Source organism: Bos taurus, chromosome 15 (genome assembly GCF_002263795.3).
Source record: "Bos taurus isolate L1 Dominette 01449 registration number 42190680 breed Hereford chromosome 15, ARS-UCD2.0, whole genome shotgun sequence".
Classification (NCBI taxonomy): Eukaryota; Metazoa; Chordata; class Mammalia; order Artiodactyla; family Bovidae; genus Bos; species Bos taurus.
In genome coordinates this window covers 54,177,512-54,193,365 of record NC_037342.1, presented here as the reverse complement: position 1 = coordinate 54,193,365, position 15,854 = coordinate 54,177,512, and the positions used below count along the sequence as shown (strand labels likewise).

At 41.2% G+C, this 15,854-nt stretch overlaps 1 protein-coding gene across 6 annotated transcripts in view; it reads left to right on the top strand.

Annotated features, from left to right (window-relative positions):
* The window catches only part of XRRA1 (X-ray radiation resistance associated 1), a 67,681-nt gene that overhangs the window by 29,778 nt on the left and 22,049 nt on the right, over positions 1-15,854 (top strand). For 3 of the 6 annotated variants that reach the window (NM_001434771.1, XM_005216246.5, XM_005216243.5), the window contains 3 exons: positions 386-519; positions 10,595-10,723; positions 11,503-11,720. In NM_001434771.1, the coding sequence (NP_001421700.1) occupies positions 386-519; positions 10,595-10,723; positions 11,503-11,720 (481 nt within the window). Of the gene's footprint in view, positions 1-385; positions 520-10,578; positions 10,724-11,502; positions 11,721-15,854 lie in introns of those variants that run through there. The other 3 variants (XM_024975034.2, XM_010812691.4, XM_059874583.1) reach the window with 3 other exon arrangements.

The window sequence follows — 15,854 nt, the reverse complement described above, 5'->3', positions numbered from 1 at the left end:
GGAATGAAAAAAGCTTTCAGAAGGAGGGAGCTTTTGAGCTGGCCTTTTAGGGCTTGGATTTTGATACATAGAAAGAGGGCATTCCTGAGTGAAAAGCTCAAGCAAAGATCTCTGGATGGGATGGGGCAAGGAATAGGGAGGAGTCACTTTGGCTAGCACCGCAAGATAAGCAAAAGCTTGCAATATGGGAGCAAAGGCTGGAATTGGTTGGGAAGTAACTCTTGTAGACCTTGAATGTTAATTCAGAGAGTCAGGAGGGTTTTAGTCTGGTTGATGGGCCCCCTGGAAAGTTAAAAAAAAGAAGTAGTCATCTCCCACCTCATGTAGGAGCATGATTGTCACGAGGAGTGCTTCTGTTTCTCTGTCTTCTATCTTTGCACCATAGTTCCTGGACCTTTCCTTCAACAGCCTGACGGCGGAGGCCATCTGTGACCTGGGGATTCTGCCACACCTCCGTGTCCTGCTCCTCACAGGCAATGGCCTCACCTCTCTGCCACCGAGTTTGGCTGTTGCAGAGCAGTAAGTCCCAGAGTACAAGTATCCAAACAAATAGTCCAAAGCAGTTCTAAAGGGCTGTAAGGAAAGACTGTAAGTGTTCGAAGCCGGGAGAATGCCACCTACTAAAGCTCCCAGTAAAGGTACCGGTAGATGCAAAGCCCCAAAAGTTGGGGAGGCCTCAGCTAGGGAGTCCACACCCCTCCCCAATAGGGAGTGACACGGGTGTCTGCATGTCACTGTCCTTTCCTCTGATTGCTCATTCGTAAGTTGTGGCTATTGCTCTTGCCAGACTATTCCCCTTCATGAACCCTCTAAATAAGCTTTGCATATTTCCATTCTGCACATTTGCTGAGGCTGTGCCTTCTGGCCAGAATGTACTGGCCCTTTCTCTCTTAATAATAGTAATACATGTGTAATGCTTACTATGTGTCAGATACTATTCTGACACTCTTAATATATACTAACTCGTTTAATCCTCACAACCCTATGAGGTAAGTGTCCTATTATCATCACCCTCATTTTATAGATGAGGAAATTGAGGCACAGGTAAATTAACTCAACCAGAGTTACAAAGCCAAATCGCAGAAGCAGAATTTGAACCAAGTCCATCTGACTCCAGAGAGCAGGCTTATGACCATTACTTTCTCTTCTTATGTTGCTTCTGTACATATTCCAAGGGCTACCTCAGACTGTCCTCTTTCCCTCTCAGAAGCCTTTCTTTCTTAACCATTTTAAGTGTACCATTCAGCAACATTAAGTACATTCACACTGTTGGGCAACTGTCACAATCATCCCACTCCAGAACTCTGTTCATCTTGCAGAAATTCCATCAACTTTGACTAATAGACATGATGCTTTTAAGAGGAATACCAGATAATTCTTTGGATTCCGAAGATATTCCTTTTTGCCCTCAAGGTAGAGCAGCAATCATACTTTTTCTGATAATTGGTATCAGTCACCCAGCCAATATAATAAACCCCTCTTTCCCTGCCTGTTGGTTCAGTGGAATAAAGAACCCAAGAGGCCAGTAGTAAACTTAACTTCCGGTTAAGTCAAACTATTTTTGTGTTCCCTGTAAAAGTATTCCTCCCAAGGAAACTCAGAGCTCTAACTTAAGAACTCAGAGCTGCAGGAATTAGAAACAAATTGTAAGATGAGCGGCTTTCATTTTCATTCATTCATTCCTAGGCCCTTATGATCCGATGTGAGAAAAACAGAATCAGTTTTAGTTGCTAGTTTATGTGACACTCCATCCTGTAAGTCAGCATCCAACCTCACAGTGGGTAGCCTCCTAGCTAGTGGAATAAATAAGTTGTCAGAAGACTGTTTTACAATTCTGTTAGGTCAGCTACTTCTGTGTGATGGAATACATGGCAAAAAATTAAACTCCATGTCCTTGAGTCCATTATTGTACTTCTTTGCAATGAAATGTGTTCCACGGTTAAAAGCAATGTTATGTGTACTATTTAAATAATGAATAAGACATTCTGTAAATCCACAGATTGTGATGCTTGGCAGAACACTCTGGTTAGGCAGGGAAAATCCATGTCTCAAATACATACATATTTCAGTAAGAAAAAAAAAATCACTGCTCCTTTTATGAAAGTAAATGTCCACTCTAGTCATCCTTCTACTGGATGGTTGGCTAATCCTTCTAGAAATGGTGCCTGTTAGCAACTCAGCATTAGCCTCTGTTATTGGCAGATTGGGTGTTCAACAGGACTGGTAGCCAAATGAACTTTGTGGAGGGGAAGTATGTAGACTTCTTCCCTGCTGCCAAGGCCATTTTGCAAGTAGCAGGGTATCTAACCGACATTCATGGAATGGGTCATCTTGTTCACCTGATCATTGAGAGTCTTATCTGAAGTGGATAGTCTTTGCAAGAATTCATGCGAGATACAAATAATTCTCATCCTATTCATTCTGAGAGGTCCATTCACATAATTCTCCCTCAGTCCTCCCTGTCAGCAGTTCTACATTATGGTTTCCAAGCTTTGACTCATCAGCTAAACCACTGCCCATGAATCAGCATAGACCTGCACTTTTGGCTGTCTCACCAACCAAGGAAAATGAACAGTCAGATCTATTGTTCTGGGTTTTATCTCTTGGGAGGATTTCTCCTCCCCTGTCTTTTCAGAGCCACCTTTGTATGGAGTTATAATCCTGCAACGGTCTGGTTTTGGTTAGTATCAGCATATCATGCAAAATCATTTGTAAATCCAGTTGCATATTGTTCTCCTACACCCAGTGGTCATGGAACATTAGTTATGGGTTGACGGAGAAGAAACAGTTCAGCAGGAGTAGGCATCATAGAAATCTAAGCAATGTTAATTCATTCAACTTTCCAGATTTGCTTGAGCTGATCTCCAATGTTATTTTCATGTGCTGAGGGAGTTCTGAGCATTCAGGTCATGATGCACAGCTCAGGAAGTGTGGTCACCTTAGTGTCTCGTGGTCAGGTGTTCAGTCTCTACCAACATGCAGGAGTAAGCTAGAAGCTGTCTTTCAAAAGGAAAATAGTTACATGAAGAACAGAGCATAACTTTGTTCAAATTATGATTCTGTAATTGATGCCTTGAAAAGGCTCTGTTCGTAGAGTGAGTGACCCTTCACTCTATTTATCATCCAAACCAGGAACATCATTGAGAGGGAAAAGCATCACTATTAATTATTTGGCGATAACAGGTGAAAATTCAAACTGTCCTTGAAAACCAGGATATATGGTAACCCTATCTATACAGCCTTAGACAGAACACAGTTGGACCTGCTGAGTCATAACACCCAATACCCTTGGTAAATGACATAATGCCCAGAGAACAATTTGCGTGGCAATTGGACCTGTTGCAGAGCCTTGCCTTGCTCTTCCCACACAAAACTAGCAGCCTCATTAAATGGATCAGAACAGCACAAATGTTTTATGTGTGGCTGCCCAAATAAAAAAAACGCCAACAAAGCTTTGTAACTTTTTCTTAGTAGAAGGCAGTGAAAGATGTCTTTCACATTGGAGGTATATTCCAACATGCTCCAGATACCTGGACATCAAGAACATTCATCACGGTGTCAGTTTCTTGAATTTTTATAAGATCTACCTCCATCCTGTGGCACAGTCCATACTGATGCATCTAAAGTATTTGCATTTCCTGCCCATTAGCTCTAATCAACATAGTGTTCTGTGGAATACCAAAATAATCAAGATTTCCATGGATTAGGTTATGATAGAGCTAAAGAGTTGATGTAGCCCCCAGGGAAGAGAACAAAGGTATACTGCTGTCCCTGACAGGTGAAAGCAGACTGCTTCTGGTAGTTCTTGTTCATTAATAAAGAGAAAGTAACATCTGGAAGATCCTTAGCTGTATCACAAGCGCTAGGGGCTGTGTTGATGTGCTACAGTAAGAAGAGTTCACAAAGGGAACAGTGGCTGAAATTGGAATCACCATATAATTGAGTAATTTACAGTCATTCTTTGAGACCTGTCTTCTGCACAAGTCAAATAAACAAGATAAACAGGGATGTTACAGGACTCATCATCCTTCTACCTTTCCAGTCTTTACTTCCAGTTTGCAGTAATCTCTGCAGTTACCTCAGAGATGTGGAATTATCTTTGATTTACTGTTTTGGAAGCAAAATTCCTAGGGCTTCAGTTTGGCGCTTCCTATTATAATATCCCTCATGTTATTGGTCAGTAAAAAAAGTGTGGTTATTTTGTCAGTGGCTTAGTGCATCTTTTCTAATGATGTGAGAACTGGGGAGATAACCACAAAGTAGGTTTGTGAGTTTACCAGGTCCCTTCACAGGCTAAATTTCCATTCTTCCTTTGAATCATCACACTCGCCCACTTTCTGGTATGGACCACCGTGCCTTTCATACCCCAGACTTAGCACCAATTTGCAGATATTTTCTAGTTATGTTTGAAAGCATTCATTAGCATTCTCTATATTGTTGGAAATGTTCTATATCCACATTGTCCAATATGGTAGCCACTAGTTGTATTGAGCACTTGAAATGTGGTTAGTGTGACTGAGGAGCTGAATATTTCATTTTATTAAAGTTTGATTCCCATGGACAGAGGAGCCTGGTAGGCTGCAGTCCATGGGGTTGCTAAGAGTCGGACACGACTGAGCGACTTCACTTTCACTTTTCACTTTCATGCATTGGAGACGGAAATGGCAACCCACTCCAGTGTTCTTGCCTGGAGAATCCCAGGGACAGTGGGGCCTGGTGGGCTGCCGTCTATGGGGTCGCACAGAGTCAGACACGACGGAAGTGACTTAGCAGCAGCAGCAGCAGCAGTTTTAAGTGTAGATAGTCAGGAACTGAATGAGAAACCATGACTCCCCCTGTGGGCAACTCAAATCACTTTTTTTCCTCACCAGATCTAGAGTTCTTTTGGCTATATAGGTCACCAATAACTCCAAATCAGCTTAATTCATTTACAGAAATTGAAGTTGTTTGAATAGTCTTCAGTCCCTGCCAGGATCACAGTTTTCTAGTTCACACTTCCTCTTTGGATTTAGTCCTGCACTGCCCTAACTTAAAACAGGGGCAGTTGATTGGGGCTCCCTTTCTGTGACATACTCTGGACTCCAGTTTTTGGCCTCCTGGACTAGCAAGGTTGTCAGAATCTCTGCTTAGCTTCTCAGCCACTTCTGGAGTCAGCAGAGAGCCCTAGGCGAAAAGTGGCCCCAAATGTTACATGAATCCCTTCAAGTTTTCTCCTTCTTCCAAATCTTGGTGCCCTAACTTTTCACAGCTTATTAGTTCCCAGATGCCCTAAAGAAGATTGTCTTTTATATATATATATATGTATGTATGTATATATAGTCTGGATTTTATAGTTTATACTTGGGAGAGAGTTGGCTCATGGTATTTAGTCTGCAGGACCATGAGCCTTTCCATTTATTTTGGCCAGGTGCCTAGGTGCCTGGTATGGAATCATTTTAAACTAAATAAACTAGCTGGCTATTTTATGAACCACTCCAATGATACAAATATCAGCTGGAGTTTTTCAGGAAGACCAGCTTGCCCTCCACCTTCCCCTTCTCTGTTCACTCCAAGGTAGTTTTCCCGTGATTTGGGGATGAGAGGAATGGGCTTAGTTCTGATTCTGAGGGTACCTTTTTTTAGGATCCCAGATTCAAGTGAGGACCTCCAATTATATGCCCCACCTTCTCTTTCAATAACATCAGCAAATATCCTTATGGCAAAAGTAGCTTTTTATGCCCGGTTTCTATCTCTGGAGTTTTATTTTTATTTTTTTTAAGATTTTTTTTTTAACGTGGACCATTTAAAAAATCTTTATTGAACTTGTTACAGTATTGCTTCTGTTGTTTGTTTTGGCTTTCTGGCTGCAAGGCCTATGAGATCTTAGCTCCCTAACCAGAGATGAAACCCGCACCCCCTGCATTGCAAGGTGAAATCTTAACACTGGACCTCCAGGGAAATTCCTGTCTCTGGAGTTTTAGATTTTGGCACAGTACTTTACTGTCTTTGCATCTCTTACATCTTTTTATTTGTTTTTTGTTTTTTTTTTTTAATTGATTGGAAATAGTTGATTTATGTTGTGTTCATTTCAGGTGTACAGAAAAGTTAATCGCTTATACATATACATATATCTACTCTTTCTTAGATTCTCTTCCCATATAGGTCATTACAGGGTATTGAGTAGAGAGTTCCCTGTGCTATACTGTAGGTCCTTATTAGTTAATCTGTTTTATATATAATAGTGTGTATGTCAGTCCCAATCTCCCAATTTATCCCTCCCTCCTCCTTTCCTCCCTGGTAACCATAAGTTTGTTTTCTCCATCTGTGACTCTTATTTCTGATTCATAAATAAGTTCATCTGTACCACTTTGTAGATTCCACATATAAGCAATATCACATAATGTTTGTCTTTCTCTGACTTACTTCACTCATTATGACAATCTTTAGGTCCATCTATGTTGCTGCAAATGGCACTATTTCATTCTTTTTTATGGCTGAGTAATACTCTATTGTGGAGAAGGCAATGGCAACCCACTCCAGTACTCTTGCCTGGAAAACCCCATGGACGGAGGAGCCTGGTAGGCTACAGTCTATGGGGTCGTGAAGAGTCAGACATGACTGAGCAACTTCACTTTCACTTTTCACTTTCATGCATTGGAGAAGGAAATGGCAACCCACTCCAGTACTCTTGCCTGGAGAATCCCAGGGACGGGGAGCCTGGTGGGCTGCCGTCTATGGGGTCGCACAGAGTCGGACACGACTGATGCGACTTAGCAGCAGCAGCAGCAGCAGCAGTACTCTATTGTGTGTATATATATGTACCCCATCTTCTTTATCAATTCCTCTTTGATGGGCATTTAGGTTGCTTCCATGTCCTGGCTATTGTAAATAGCGCTGCAGTGAACACTGGGGTGTGTGTATCTTTTCAAAGTATGGTCCTCTCTAGATATATGCCCAGGAGTGGGATTGCTGGATCATGCAGTAGGTCTAAATGATAGGTCTTTAAAAAAAAAAAAAAATATATATATATATATATATATATATATATACTTTATTCATTGTTCTAGTTGTTTCCAGTGGAAAGTCTTATTACATGAAGTAAGACAAGTCTTCACTACCCTGTACTTCCTATTTCTTTACATATAAGAAAGAGAGAATAAATATACTCCTGTTTACATCAGAGTATCAACTGAAATAGTTATGCTTTGAAAGCAATGCGGCTTCAGACAAGTATTATTGTCATTTTCTTCCTACACATATGTCCACACTCAGTATGCTCTGTCGATTCCCCTTTTCTGCTAATCTCTTAAATTTTGGTCCCCCATTGTCCACTCTGAACCCACTGTTTTTCTTGATCTTTAGTCTTTCTTAGTGTTCTCATCCCTTCCCAAGTCTTATGTTATTTCTCTACTTCACTTTTGTCATCTGAACTATACACCCATGTATCCTACTTATCGTATCAAACTCATCAGACACATGCCCATGCCAGCATCTCCTCCTCTGGCCTCATTGATGGGCACTGCTCTTCATCTGCTGTGCAGTTGTCCAGGCTAGAAACATGGTCATCAGCCTGAATTCTTTTCTTCCTCACCTCTCACAACCAACTAGGCCCAGAGATACTTGAATCTAGAAACCAAACAACAAGCAAAGCAGCAGTGACAGCAGAACCAGAGCCCAGGGCTCCTGATCCCCACTCCCATGCTTTTTCCAATATGGTACTCGAATTCCCATTCCTGAATGGGAACCCAGCCACCAGGGCAGACTCTTACCTTCTAAACAATTCCGTTAAAGCTACCAGATTTTAAATGGTATCACTTCCCTTTGCCAAGAGAAGCTATAATAAAAATAGCACTACAGCTGGAAATCTCGGTTTCTTCATTACTGACGGACTCCTGCCACTTCAAAGAACTCTTCTCCCAAAACTGCTGTGGGAAGGGCTCAGCGGGAGAGTCTGATGCTTTCCTATGAAGCTTTGCATCTTGTCTTCCTCACCTACATATTGATGGCCCCCCTATTTCAAGGCATGTGTTTAGAGACAAAATGAAACTCCTCTATGTTATAATTGGAGCTGAACTTTGAAAAGGCAAAGTAGTGTGACTTTTCACAAGAGACAGGTCAGAGCTAGCTTTTTTATTATGGAGCTTAAGAGGAATTTTTTGAAGTCTTACTTCTTAGCTGTTTCATATTTCACTGGAGTAAAATAAAGATTGGCCAATTAACTATAGATCAACAGAGCTTCTGTGCACCATCCTATAATTCAGGTAGATTAAAAATTCACTGTGTGAATCAGGAAGAGGAAGAGAGTGATCTGTGACCCTGAAAAATACCAGGAGCTAAAGGCTTCCTTCATGCTCTGTTGAGTGTCTCTGGTCTTTGGATTTCAAGCCTCTTGCCCCTCACCTTGCCAGGGCTCTTTTGGAAACAGTATCTGACCCCTTCCTCCTTTTAGTCAGAATTATCATGGTTATAATCTACAGAAATCCATCACTATTAGAGTAACAAAAAAGGAAGAATTTACTGTAAAAACAACGAGGCATCTAACACTCAGGCCTGGGGCCATGCGGAGTATCAGTCCTGAGCATTGTGGAGCACCCCGGAAGTTCTGTCTGTCAGCTCTCAGGCCTGCTCCTCTCAGTGACTCACCCCGTTTGTCCACAGGTGCGTGCCTGTGTTTCTCTGAGCCCCATGTTGAGGCACATGACCAGCCAGAGCTCCTAAAAATACTACAGCTGCAGCCACAAAACAATGATTTGTCTTCCTGTTCCTCTCCTTAGCTCACAGTTCTTAAGAAAATAGCAAATTCTCTCTCCTTTTTTTCCTTTGGCCACACCTCATGGCTTGTGGGATTTTAGTTCCCCAACTAGGGATTGAACCCGGGCCCTCAGCAGTGAAAGCCAGCAGTCCTAACCACTGGACCAGCAGGGAGTTCTCTCCCTCTCCGTCTTCATGGTCTAGCTTAAGCATTGCCTTCCCTGGGCTCCCCCCGCCTGAGTGGGTGACTCCCATCAAGTTTTGTGCCTGCCTCTGCTCTAGTATTGGTCTCACTGTGTGCTGAGCATCTGTCTCCTCCACGAGACTATAAGAGCTTTGAGAGGAGAATGTGCTCTTTTTCTCCTTGTATTCCCTGTACCTGGCTCCACAAATATGTGTAAAAAATTCTTGAGTGTGAATGAATGAATGAGTGCACAACTGGCTGTATGCTGTCTTTAAATTCACCTTTGAAATATTCCTGCCTTTAGGTGAACTGGTAACAGTCCTTTTGGGCTTGAACTCACTGTCTACCTTTCTCAGCCTCTCTTTCACCCAGCCAGCAGCTACCCTTCCACTTCCCCACCCTTTAATTCACATAGGGCTTGAACATGTGATGTGCGAGGTGGGCGCTGTAGTGGAGAGGGCCTGGAGTTTGGAATTGAATTGGAGCTCTAGCACTTGCTGACTATGAGATTCTGGGCAAGTGACTCTTAAGTTCGAATTTCTTCATCTGAAAAACAGATAGATCACACCTGTCCTTCCCAGTGCTCCTCTGAGATGACAGATGTAAAACAACACAGTGTCAGGAATGCAGTAGGCTCAGAAGAAAGGCTACTTTCCAGTCCTCTTATTGTAGGCCTGTGATTCACATTTGTGTATGTGTGACCAGGTATCCCTATGTGTTTGTTTTTGTGTATAGAGAGGATGGGGTTGGAGGGAGGCATGAAAACACAGTGTGAGTCATCTATCTCTCATGTGCTTAGAAATAATTACCTAAGCCTCATCCACATGGTGACACAAATGAGGTCATGTTGATGGTGGTACCTAAATACCACCACTTCCCACCCCACGTGTGTGATTCAGGACCTCAGCCTGTTAAATCCCACTCTCAAGTGTTTCTGAAAATCCTCAGAATTTGAATTTAAGAAAAGGCTTCTCAGTTCCATACTGATGTGTGCACTCTACAAAGGCATTTAGAGGAGAGCCTCAGTGCAGCCAGGAGTGGTGCCCTTCATCTGTCTTACCTTACCCGACTTGGCCTCTGCCAGGGTCACTATCTCCAAGTGCTTCTGTGGTTACCAGTTCTTGGGGTGACACAACATACTTGGGAGTCTTCCCTGACCCCAGATTGTGCAGTGTTCTTCCTGTAGAATGTTTCCCCTAATTTTGCCACCCTGGTATCGTCCATGAACATTACTAATACCTCTCCATCCTGCCCCAACTTGGGCTCGCTGAGTCCATCAGTGGATATGTGCAACCTTTCTCCAAATGAAAGACTGGATGTGTGAGTGGGGTTTGGGGAAGGGGGTCATTGGAGATGGGATTACACTTTCTGGTACCTCTGTCTGCAGAAACCATTCTTGGGCACTAGAGAAATTTCCAAGGTGGTTAGGCTTCTTTTTTTTTGGTGGGAGGGGGCTACGCCACAGTTTCAGACTTGGTTTCAAATCCTGAAACCAAGTTTCAAATCTTCAAATTCAGACCATGTCCCCTTGCTTCAGAAGGCTGGAGTCTTAACCACTAGACCATGAGAGAAATCCCCTGGTTAGGCCTCTTGATTGATTCCCTATCCTCTGTTTCTTCCTGGGAATGATGGAGCTTGTCCCGTGTGCTTGATCATGACTGCAGGTCTTTGTGCACACAGGGAGGCGTCTGTCACATCGCTGACCACCAAGAGGTACATCCTGAGGTTCCCAGCGCTGGAGACACTGATGCTGGATGACAACAAACTCTCCAACCCCAACTGTTTTGTCAGCCTGGCCGGGCTCAAGAGGTAAAGCTAAAAGCCTGTCTCTGCAGGGCCCGCTGTAACCCCCATCCTTGCTCACACCTTGAGTACTGCTCTAGAAGCCAAAAGGCCTGGCTTTAAATCCCAGTTCCTCCACTTATCTCAGCTGTGTGGGCATGGGTAAGTCATCTCCCCTCTGAGCTTTAGCTTGAGCCAAAAAAGCAGGGCATTGGTAAAGATATTTCTGATCACATGATTGGTTTAGAAGCAGCAAAGAGGAGATTAGGATGAGATATTATCAGAAACGGGATCCTAACCCTAGGAGAGGAGATGGAATAAAAGAAAAAAGAGTGAGAATCAGATAAGTTAAACTCTGAGCTCCATCTATAGATGGCCCTCTATACATCCAGAGATTCAACCAACATAGAACTCATAATTGTGGAGGCCTGACTATATTTGGTTAAAGCAATGAAATGCTGGCCTTTAAATGATTAAATTTTAGATCTCTGGAAATTTTACTTGGGGTTCAAATGCCATTTACTGAACACTACTTTGTATTCAGTACACAGAGTAGTACACAAAGTTCACTACATTATTTACATATTTTGTCAATCCTCACAAGAACCTCAAAAGGTTAATAAATGCTACCCCCATTTTAGAGGTAGGGATATTGAGACCCAGAGAGGGTAAGTCATTGGCTCAAGGTCACAGAGGAGGAGTAAGTGTCCAAGACTGATTCCATGTTCGTTCCCTAAAGTTGCTTGGTAAATGTCCCTGAGGTATCATTACTGCTGTGATTCTGTATTCACTTTCCTTAATTGAAGACTGAAGAAGTTAAGCCTGGACCAAAACAGGATTTTCCGGATCCCGTACCTACAGCAGGTTCAGCTCCGAGATGGGTCTGGAGATTGGGTTGGAGGCAGGGGGAGTCCCCGGAAACAGCCCCAATCCATGCTGCAGTCCAAGTCGTGGATATATGAGGCCTCAGATGACCAGCCGGATTATACTATACTGCCCATGAAAAAGGACGTTGACCGGACAGGTTAGTGATACCCCTTGTTAAAGAGACTCTTGACCCATGGTGTGAATAAGCTTCTAAGAATTGATTCTGAAAGTCTATGGCTCCCTGGGGAGCTCCTGCTTCTCAACTGCTGGGTCTGGGGAGATTGCGGTCTCACATAAAATATTTCAGTAACTTCCTACCTGTTCTGTCAGTCAAGATGTTTTTACAACCCAGCTATAAGTGTATTTTTTAAAATTTTTTATCTCAAATAGTAAGAGGCTAGAAGTAAGCCTTTCCAGTGATGGTTAATTCTGGGGTGCATTGGCATTCTCAAGGGACTCAGGCTTCTTCCATCCTCTCTTCTCCATCCTGGGCCTGCTTGCTTGTCCTTCCTTGCTTGTCCATTTGCATGTCTTCTTTGGAAAGATATCTATTGATATCCTCTTTGATTATTTTTTTGCTATTGAGTTTTGAGTTTAAAAAAAATTACTTTTTGGATAGGAGTCCCTTGTCCAGATACAGTAATTAAAAATATTTTCTCCCCTTCATTCGGTTGTACTTTCATTTTGTTCATGGTTCCCTTTGCTGTGCAGAAGCTTTTTAGTTTGAGGTGTACAGCTGAGTGATTCAGTTATACATTTATATGTATATGTTTATATTTTTTTGATTCTTTTCCACTGTCATTTATTACAAGATTTTGAAAATAGTTCCCTGTACTATACAGTAAATCCTTGTTGTTTATCTATTTTATATATAGTGGTATGCATCTGTTGATGCCATACTCCTAATTATGCTTCCTCTTTCTTCGCCTTTGGTAACCATAAGTTTGTTTTCTGTGTGAGTTTTTCTGTTTCATAAATAAGTTCATTTGTACTATTTTTTAAGTTCTCCATATAAATGATATCATATGATATCTGTCTTTCTCTGTATGACTTCACTTAGTGTGATAATCTCTTGGTCCATGCATGTTGCTGCAAATGGTATTATTTCACTCTTTTATATGGCTGAGTAATATTCCATTGTGTGTATATCACATCTTCTTTATCCATTCATCTATTGATTGACACTTAGGTTGCTTCCATGTAGTGGCTGTCATATATAGTGCTGCTCTGAACATGGTGGAGTTACATGTTTTCTTTGAAATTAGTGTTTTCATCTTTTCTGGGTATATGCCCAGGAATGGGGTTGCTGAATCATATGGTAACTCTATTTTTAGTTTTTTAAACAACCTCCATACTGTTTTCCATAGCAGCTTCATCAATTTACATTGCCACTAGCAGTGTACAAGGGTTCCCTTTTCTCCACACCTGCTCCTACATTTATTATTTGTAGACTTTTAGTTGATGGTCCTTCTGATCTGTGTGAGATGATACTTCATTGTAGTTTTGATTTGCATTTGTCCAATGATTAGCAATGTTGAGCATCTTTTCATGTGCCTGTTGGCCATTTGTATGTCTTCTTTGGAGAAATAAAGGAATGTTCTAGTTCTGTAAAAAATGTCACGGGTAAATTGATTGCATTAAACTGTAGATTACTTTGGATAGTGTAGCCATTTTAATAATATTAATTCTTCTGATCAATCTATGGTATATCTTACTATTTCTTTAAATCATTTTCATGTCCTTTATCAGTGTTTTACAGTTCTCAATATATAAGTCTTTCACCTCCTTGGTCAGGTTTATTCCTAAGTATTTTATTCTTTTTGATTTCAATTTTAAAAGGAATTTTTTTTACTTTCTCTATTTCTCTGTTAGTGTAAAGAACTACAAGTGGTTTCTGTATATTAATTGTTTTTTAAAGTTTATTTATTTATGGCTGTGCTAGGTCTTCATTGCTGTGTGAGCTTTTCTCTAGTTTTGGCAAGCAGGGGCCATTCTCTGGTTGTGGTGCACAGGCTGTCATTGCAGTGACTTCTCTTGTTGCAGAACATGGGCTCTAGGGTGCTCAGGCTTCAGTAGTTGCGGCACCCGGGCTCAATAGTTGAGGCTCCCAGACTCTAGAGCACAGGCTCAATAGCTGTGGTGAATGGGCTTAGTTGCTCTGTGGCATATGGGAGCTTCCCAGATCAAGATCAAACCTGTGTCTCCTGCATTGGCAGGTGGAATTTTTACCATTGAGCCACCAGGGAAGTCTGCTATATGTTAATCTTGTGTCCTACCACCCTGCTGAACTCATTTATCAAGTCTAGTAGTTTTGTGTGGAGTCTTTAGGGTTTTATATATATATAGTATAATGTTATCTGCATATATGACAATTTTACCTCTTCCCTTTCAGTTTAGATACCTTGTATTTCTTTTTCTTGTCTGATTGCTGTGGCTAGGACTTCCAATACTATGTTGAATAGAAGTGGTAAGAGTGGGAGTCCTTGTCTTGTTCTAGATTTTAGCTGAAAAGCTTTCAGCTTTTCAAAGTTGAGTATGATGTTGGCTGTAGTTTGTCATAAATAGCTTTAATTATGTTGAGATATGTTCTCTCTGTACCCACTTTGGCAAGAGTTATTTTTTTTATCATGAATGAATGTTGAATTTTATCAAATGCTTTTTCTGCATCTATTGAGCTGATCTTGTGGTTATTGTCATTTCTTCATGTATCACGTTGATTTGAGTCAACACATCTATTCTGTATGTCTGCATCTCTATTCCTGCCCTGCAAATAGATTCATCAGTAATGTTTTTCTATATTTTCTATATACGTGTGTGTGTTAATATGTGATGTTGTTTTTCTCTTTCTGACTTACTTTATTCTGTGTAACAGGCTCTGTGTTCATCCACCTCTCACTAGAACTGACTCAAATTTGTTCCTTTTTATGGCTGAGTAATATTCCATTGTATATATGTACCACAACTGTTTTATCCATTCATCTGTTGATGGACCTGTAGGTTGCTTCTATGTCCTGGCTATTGTAAATAGTGCAGTGTGTATGTTTGTTTTAGTCGCTAAGTCTTATCTGACTCTTTGCAACCCCATGGACTGTAGCTTGTCAGGCTTCTTTGTCCATAGAATTTCCCAGGCAAAGCATACAGGAGTGGGTTGACATTTCCTTCTTCTGGGGATCTTCCAACACAGGGATCGAACCTGCATCTCCTTTGGTTCAATTCTTTAACCACTGGTAGACAGATTCTTTACCACTGAGCCAACTGGAAAACCCGAACATTGGGATATATGTGTCTTTTTCAATTATGGTTTTCTCAGGGTACATGCCCAGTAGTGGGATTGGGTCTTCATGGCTACATATGGGCTCTTCTTTAGTTGTGGTATGTGGGCTTCTTATTGTGGTAGCTTCTCGTGTTGCAGAGTGCGGGCTCAATAGTTGTGGCACACAGGCTTAGTTGCTCCAGGCATGTGGGATCCTCCCAGACCAGGGATTGAACTGGTGTCCCCTGTGTTGCAAGGTGGATTCTTAACCACTGGACCACCAGAGAAGCCCAGCACTTTAATCATTAATCTTTATAAAGTTTCCCTTGCCCTGTTTTTTCTCCTTCATTCTTAATTCCTCCTACCATTTCCCATTTTCATCTGTTTTTGTGCTGAATATATTTTCCTGGATATATGGATATATCTTCATAAAATATATTAGTTTGTGTGTAATGTGTTTTGAGTTTACATAATGGTAATATGCTGTTGAGCCCATTCTTTTAATTTTTTTTCCACTCAGCACTCTTTTTAAGGTTTTCCTTATTGCTATATGCCCATCCAGTTCTTCCTTTTATCTAATGCATAATATTCCACACTGTGCTCTAACCACACTTTATTCATCTATTCCCTTGCTAATGGACACCTACATCACCTAACCTTGTGTATGTTTCTTGCATATACCCCTGGCCAGAGTTTTTCTGGAATATTTACCTAGGAGTGAGTTTGTTGGATCACAGAATACATGCATACATAGTTTAAATAAGTGCCACCTGATTGTTCTTCAGAATGCTGGCCCTGGTATATACACTCATACTTGAAGAACATCAGAGCTCCTGTTTCCTTACAACCTTGCCTGCACTTGATATTTCCAAGCTTTTTAATTGTTCTAAATTTTGTTATTTTGGTGGGTATAAAGTGATATTTCATTGTTTTAATTTCTATTTTATAAATATTGGTGATGTTAAGTATTTCTTCATTTACTTAGTTTTCAACTTTTATGAATTGCTATTTCATATCCCTTGATAGTTTTAATATTTT